A 7,553-nucleotide genomic window follows, 5' to 3' on the forward strand; every position below is an offset into this window, starting at 1 on the left:
TGTGAAGCCTGTGTGTGCTGCACTGTTCCTGGTGGCATATAGCAATTTTTCTGTCAGATATGGTACAGAATTACAAAGTTGCTTTCTACTGTTGACTTTACTGTGTTGTCCTCCTTAAATACAGATATTACACAAGGRGTGATGGTTTTAAACTGAAGGAGGGTCAATTTAAATTAAACATAAGGAAGATTTTTGTGAGGGCAGTGGAACACTGGCACTGGTTACCCAGAAAGATGGTGGTGGTTGCTCCATCCCTGAAAACATTGAAGGTCACGTTGGATGGCTCTGAGCAGTCTGGTAGAGTTGAAGAGGYCCCTGCTYATTGCAGGAGATTTGGACTGTRAGACCTTTAAAAGTCCCTTCCAACACAAACCATTCTATAATTCTATGGCTACACGTGATATTTACATGTTTCTGAATCTAATGAAAATACTAACTCTGTAAAGTTACCGTTGCATGCTGAAGATATAATAATAAAACCAATCCATCATATACACCTGGAAACCTTTCATTGGAGATTATTTCAATATATTTGGAAGGGAARGGGCAAGTTTACCTTAAGATGAGTAGGARGAGTTTGTTCCAGCTCTAAGCAAARGGTATAAAAGCAGCCAAAGCACACAGGTATTGTGAGTTCTGTACATCTGGGTGTCAATTAAATGTTGGACAAAGAAACCTTGTCATGCACTCCCATCATTAGCATTAGACATTTTTTTCTAGGAAATCCTGTGAATTTGCAAGGTGAGCTCTTAGGGTAATGTCCTTTTGCAGTGCTGGAACTGCTCCATGACAGCAAAGATTTAACTGTGCAGATGTCCAGCAACATCAGGATCCAGGTGACTCATAACCCTCCRTGGATGAGCCCACAATTATTTCTGCAAATACCTCTCAGGTTTCCTTTTGGGCTCATTGCACGCCATCCCAGATTTCATGAAACTTGGCCTTCCAACCTGCTCATCTCTCRTTTGCTTTATAGGTTAAGTGGAATGACAGACCCAGACTAATAAAACAGAGGAACAACGTGGGAGCTATTGAGAAAGAGGAGAGGAACAGAGATGACCACAGAGTCCAGGAATGTGTTACCAACACAAGTATTAGAAATTCATTTTTCAAGTTGTGCCGCAAAGCTCAGCTTAAGTGTTATCTTCTTCCACAGCTGTTCCAGCCTAAAGGCTCTCCTTTCTATCCCCAACCACAAGAATATTTACTCGTGGGCCAGAGCCAGTAGCTAGAACCCACTGAGGTAAAAATGCCTTTTTTTTTCCCTTTTTACTTTCCTGCACCTAGCCCAGATGCAAGGATTACAAAGCCCAGCAGCAGCCTATGAGCAGATACAAGGGATTTAAAGGACCCCAGAAGCTTGACCCAGGATGCCAGAACACACATAAGGTTTCAGTATGGGTGCAATAAAGAACAGAACACCAGCAGAGGTATATCCCAAAGCAGGGAGACCACCAGGCTGCAGGAGAACCCGTGATCCTCACCCACAGCTAGGAAACTTAGAGCAGCACTGGAGAATATCTGCACAGAGCTGCTAAAGCAGCARYCAGAATCCTTTGACCCTGCAACACAKCTGTAAAAATCAAACTCTGTGATCTCCTGCCAACCTGCAACAATGGGAAGCCAAAGACAACTCACCTCAGGGTGCAGCAAACMCTGAATGGTGCAACGTGGAGAGGGAATAATGGGGAAATGGGGTGCTGTAAGACCAGTTCAAGAAACTGGGTCCAAATTCTTGGTGGACATCAGAACACAGAAAGAAAATGAGTGGGTAGATTTTCTTTGGGCTATTGCTGCCAGGTTAGCAGCTGCCAGTCATTGCTTCTACTCAACAGAAAGGAAAAATTGTGCTTTTAATACAAGGACCAAAAGAATGAGGATGCTTGAGCTATATYGTAAGAAATCAGAGGGGGAAGCAGGAGGAACAACTTAATCCAGGGTGCCTACCCAAACCTTCTATTGACAATTCTGGAAGATTGAGGAAACCTTACCCTGCTTTCTGGCTCACAACATGAGACACTGTCAGGTTTGATACTCAAATGTATCTTCAGCTGAAGCTGTGGGTGTCCAGTTTTTGCCAGGCCACAGCTGCCAAGGTTCACATACATTATATTATTTCTTGGGTTTATAAACAGCTTCAGTTCCATTCATGCACGAGAGCCAGGGCTGTCCAGACAGGAATGCTCAAGACCCCTCTGGGACACTGAGACATCCAAAAAGAGCAATTCTCAGTAACCTGAGCCCTGGCAAGATGCTAAAGCAACTCTTAACAWCCCAACATGGGAGCCCAGAGCTTCTGAAGAAAAAAGACAAATGTTCCATGTAGGTGTGAAGGACTTCTGCAATTTTTGGCCATAGCACTTGGGGAAGGCAGAAGAAACTAAATATGCATGAGTCCTTAAAAGGACAGACACACAGAATGATCATATAAAACTCATACTTTTGCTAAAATCCATAGCTGTCTCTTGTGACTAATGTCTTTTCCTGAAGGCAGGATTGCTGAAGCATGGAATGGGGACAGGACCTTCCCCAGGGGACAGAAAGGAGGTGGCAGAACTGTGAGCAGGGTGAGGAATCCAATCCCTGTCCATAGCTCTGATGCTGGAAAAGAGATTGTTTCCCATTACCAAAGCAAATTCTGACACTCATAGGAGAAATTGTGAAGAAAATGAACCAAGTCCTGCTTTTCCCAGCGAAATGTGGGTGTGGGGGGGTTGGTGCTTATGTACTTAGGAAGCATCTTCATCAGAAACAGACGTGGGTGTGGGCCTCTGATTCGTGTGAAGAGCATTCAGTGCTACCTTCAGGACCTTCCCTTAGCAATGATTTCATTCTGCAGGGGATGTGTGAGGGGGGACTGATAAAAGATCAGCTTTGGGAAGGCCCTGTGCACGACACAGCCGTACTCACAGGAGCTGTGTCTGCCAACTTCAAGCCTCAAGACTCTCATTTCATTGCTGAATCTTCAGCTGTTGTGATCAGAGCCATTTTAATTGGCATCCACAATTTATGGAMGTGTGGGATGAGAGCCCTTCTACAGAGAAGGGTGTCCAGTCTATCTCTGGTAACCAGATGCTGTCAAGCAACGGGGCAAGGTGGGAAAGTTAGAGGGACAACTTTGAACCTGTGCTGCCTGAAATTATCTGTGCATCCTTTGCCATGCTGCAAACCTGGAGCCTTCTGTTAAGAAGCACTTAACAGGGAAACCTCAGATCACCTTCTCTGGAGAGCCACAGGATTTTTGCAGGCAAGAATAAAGGTGTCACTTTTTCTTTACTTTATGTTTTTGTTTTGCTTTGTTTTGGTTTTTTGTTTATGTTTGGTCAGAATAACCAAAAGTGGTTTTTCTTGGAAAAGTCCAAAGAAATTTAGTAATCTTTTCCTGCTATCAAATCCAAATATTTTAAAGACTAAATTCTTGGCTTTATATGTGTACAGATAAATCTCATAAAAGAAGGAAAAACAACATGTTGTGATTCTTAACACACAGCCTGAGGCAGCCCTGAGCCTGGGTCRTTATTGGTTACTATGTAGTGAAATAGAGAGATGGTGCCAAGCAAAACCACCTCTGAGCATCTCTGTACTCCCTCCCACCCACCAAAGCCAAAAGCTTGGTGTTTGTGGACCATGAATGCCATCCTATCAAAAAAAATCAATACCTGCCTRTTAGCTGATGTGATGAAGAGCAACTTGTTTCTTTTCTGTTTGAGATATCTGCTGGTTTGCATTCACCCTATTATTTTTTATTTTAGATTTTTAGATCCACACACCACCCATTCCTCTACTTCAAATATTTTAGAAACCTCCAGTGTTGTTCTTCCTACATAAGTTCCTTTACTAATTTTCTACAAAGTGCAGAATAATTTTCCTAATCATTACCCTGGTTTGGGACATTTTGTCCTATCTAGACAAGTGGTCTCACACTTCTGAGTCATCAGGACTAGAGACTGAAGATYCTGGCTCTGACTCCTCAATGTGCAAGACTGAGAGGCCCCAACACATCCAGTTTAAACATCCATGCTGCAAAAATGACTCAGGCACTGAGGAATCTCAGCCTGGTTGAAGGGAGTTAGGCTCCCATGGTCTCTGCCCTAGTATCTCTGTAAAAAAATAGYATTTTAAGAAAAGTTTGACAACTTCTGCCTGAAATTCCAGCTATGTTCAGTTTTGGTTTGGTTGTTTTTTTTTTTCTCACAAGCCCATCACCAAACGTTGTCCTGATAAAAAGCCTTTGTTGACAAAACTGTTGAAGAATTCAGTAATTGCTTGTTGTTTCAAACTGGGGGATKCAGAACCTGAGAGCTGCCCCCTGAAATGCCCTTTAAGAGTGGCCCAACCTTCCCATATTATCTCCTCTGCCTTTCTCCCTGGAACAAGGCTATATCTAACCCAAAGACACAAACCTTTTCTTTCCCAGTGGAACATYTTTTCCTGTCCATAGTTCTTCCTATATGAGACAAGTGACAATTCTCCAGGGAAACCTCAGGGCTTTGCACAACGTGCACAGTGACCTGCCTGGTGCTGCCCCTCCATGGGTGTCTCTGCAGAGTTGGAAAGGTCTTTACTACAGTTGTGATTATGGCAGCAAAGACAAAAACTATGATGATCAGGTGGGGCATTGTCAGAGCTTTACCAGGACTCAACTGTTCTGACTCACATGATTTAACTTAAATACCTCATGAGCAGCATGGCCATGCCAGCTAAATATTCACAATATCCCACAATGAATGCGCTGTTCCTTGTTTCTTCAGACATCACCCTTAATCAGACCAAACTAAACCTTCTCTTCTCCCAAAAGTCTTTTAAGTACTACATGGGCCAGTACTGCCATCCACATGCTGACCCCAGTCTCTCTGACTGATCCATGCTCTGCACTCTTTCCATCCCTGTTTTCCCAGTCCCTGGGATATGACAAACAGAAATCTTGCTTTTCATCAGCCTAATGATCTCCCATCACATCCCAGGTCACATATGCAGAGAGTGCCCAGGGAAAGCCAGTTCATTACTGGGGAGAAATTATCCCTACTCAATGGTTTCCAAGCACAACCTTTCAAGTTCCAGCCCCATGGGTGTGTTTGGGACATGACAGTAACCCTGAATGATCCAGGAAGGCACAGTTTCACCTGCTCTGTTCAATGGAGAGCCTGAGCTGGAACTGTTGACACCCAGGACTCATTTCAAGCTATTTTTTATACTTTTTKGAACTCTTTTTAGATACTCTTTAGACCAAACAATGTTAGCCATAACTGGATTGCACTCACTTGCCTACCCCTCAGCAAACACATGTGCCTGCATGCACTCACACATATTTTCATGCCACGCAGGAATTTTAAAAAACTTTTGATACCAAGGGAAGCCAGGACAACTACTGTACACTGCACAAAGGTCACACAGATCTCCTCTAGTGACAGTGTTTGGGGGTGGGGGCAGCTCCTTCTATTTGGTTGTTTCCTGCTGAACAAAAATCAGCTGTSGTAAGAACAAACTTCCCTCGGGAGCCCAAGAGGTGCAGTTTGTTGGTTGTTGTTCTTGTGTCGTGTTTTGTTTTCCAGAAGAGGCTGTGCTATCAGTCTGTCTCAGCATCCACGCAAGACTTGTCACTGTGCCATCTGCTGTCACACAGGTGTGCCCGGTGTGCCACACCGCCACCTGGTTTAGAATGTCTCTGGATCTCACAAAACACGAGCCAGACCCCGCTGCCACAGCCCTGCCACGCAAAACCCCCGCTCAGAGCCGCTGATGTCACCCCGCTCCGAGCAGGGATGCTCAGRCACAGCTTACACGTGGCTCAGGAAACACCCCGACCTCCTGGGCAGCCCAAACGGGACAATCCCCTCGCTCTCGGGGTCCCCACGGCTCCCTGAGCCCCGAGTCCAGCTCCTGCTCCGGGGATGGGGGACAGGGGACCGCTCCCCCTGCGGGGACGGGCGCTGCTTCTCCCGTCGGACCCTCACGGCTGCTCTCRATCCAGCCCTCTCTCCCGGGAATTCGACCCAAGCTGCGGACACTCACCGGGAAAAGCACAGAAAAACTCCAGCACTTTTGGGAAATAATCGCCTTCCCAGACAGGTTTTCCCAAAGAGGAGGGCGAGGAAAGCGGCTGCTGCGGGGAGCGACAGCTCCAAGAGATCGGGAAGGGGCTCGAACCCTCCGCCCCGGCCGGCCCCGAGGCAGCGGCGGGAGCGGCTCCACCTGCGGAGCGGCTGAAGGCATCTCCCGGACCCGCACCCGGACCAACTCCCGCTCCCGGACCCGCACCAGACCCGGTCCCGAACCCGATCCCGCTCCGGCTCCGGCTCCGGTGTCGGTCCCGTTCCCGGTCCCGGCACCCCGGGCTCGGCCGCCCGTCGCGAACCTGCCCTTTCCCCTCCAGCCCGGTCCCCTCGCAGCCTCAGCCGTGCTGCTTCAGGCAGCACTGGGAGATGTCTTCATCCTTCTTTTGCTCCACGGCACAAACAGTAGCAGCACAAAGAAAAAAAAATCCTTACAATTTTCTCTTTTGATCCACCTGGATGCTGAGCAGAGCTCAACTCTGAGACACTTCTGCACCCTTTCCTTTCCTTTCCTTTCCTTTCCTTTCCTTTCCTTTCCTTTCCTTTCCTTTCCTTTCCTTTCCTTTCCTTTCCTTTCCTTTCCTTTCCTTTNTTCCTTTCCTTTCCTTTCCTTTCCTTTCCTTTCCTTTCCTTTCCTTTCCTTTCCTTTCCTTTCCTTTCCTTTCCTTTCCTTTCCTTTCCTTTCCTCCACAGCTCACCTTTCCCTTGCTGCTCTCACACCTCCCACGTCCCCAAATCTTGCCAGTGCCTCCCTTTCCACATGCACAACACTCGGCTCTCCCAGCCCACCCTGCATCAAACCCAAGTGTGTTTGCAGAAGACAGGTCTCCCCTGCAGTTTCCACACTCACCTGCAAAATGCTGCTTGCTGCTAGAATCCAGGGCAAAAGCCACCTCATCCCTGGAAGCCGGGATTAAATACATTTGATTGAACCCAGATTTAGAGCCGTTTTGAACAAAAACACCACTTTGGGGAATGCAGAGCAATCCTGAACTGGCAACCTAGCCTAGGCACTCTGCCTTTTTCTCTTGGCTCTTTGGGGATTTTATTAAAGACAGATCTGACGTCACGGTGAAGGACAAGCCCTRCATTTTTCCTCTGGAGAAACTTTTCCTGCCTTCACTTCTTCATTTTTGTGTGTGGTGTTGTCCCACCTCCTGCATTTCAGTGCATCGCCGTGAGCCAAAGGGCTCTTAAAGGGAAAGCTGCAGCGCCGGGGTCCGACACGCTGCAATTTCAGCACAGCTCCGGAAGGCTCRGAGCTCATCCCTCACGCTGCTCATGGCATTCAGACTCTTGCAATGTAGTTAGTGCAGCAAGAAACKTTTGATCTGGCTTCACTGGTTGCAATCAGTGACATGACACGTATACAATTGYGCACAGATGTTTGATTTATTTGATTTTAAAAGCATTTGAAAGGCAAAAGGACATTTATCTTGCAAGCATATCCTGTGGGAGGCAGTCTGCCGACTCCTCTTTTCACAGAGCAGCCTTGGATCA

General features: G+C 46.8%; 1 protein-coding gene across 1 annotated transcript in view; it reads right to left on the minus strand.

The window, feature by feature from the left end:
- CCN4 (cellular communication network factor 4) overlaps positions 1-7,271 on the minus strand; it is a 34,075-nt gene extending 26,804 nt beyond the window's left edge. The window contains exon 1 of the mRNA XM_057379074.1: positions 6,904-7,271. Within this exon, the coding sequence (XP_057235057.1) occupies positions 6,904-6,951 (48 nt within the window). The 5' untranslated portion in view covers positions 6,952-7,271. The remainder of the gene's footprint in view (positions 1-6,903) is intronic.
- Between the last annotated feature and the right edge of the window lie 282 nt (positions 7,272-7,553).

The sequence above is a fragment of the Malurus melanocephalus genome, unplaced genomic scaffold (assembly GCF_030028575.1).
Source record: "Malurus melanocephalus ecotype Western Australia unplaced genomic scaffold, MMel_1.1 scaffold_385, whole genome shotgun sequence".
In the NCBI taxonomy this organism is placed as follows: domain Eukaryota; kingdom Metazoa; phylum Chordata; class Aves; order Passeriformes; family Maluridae; genus Malurus; species Malurus melanocephalus.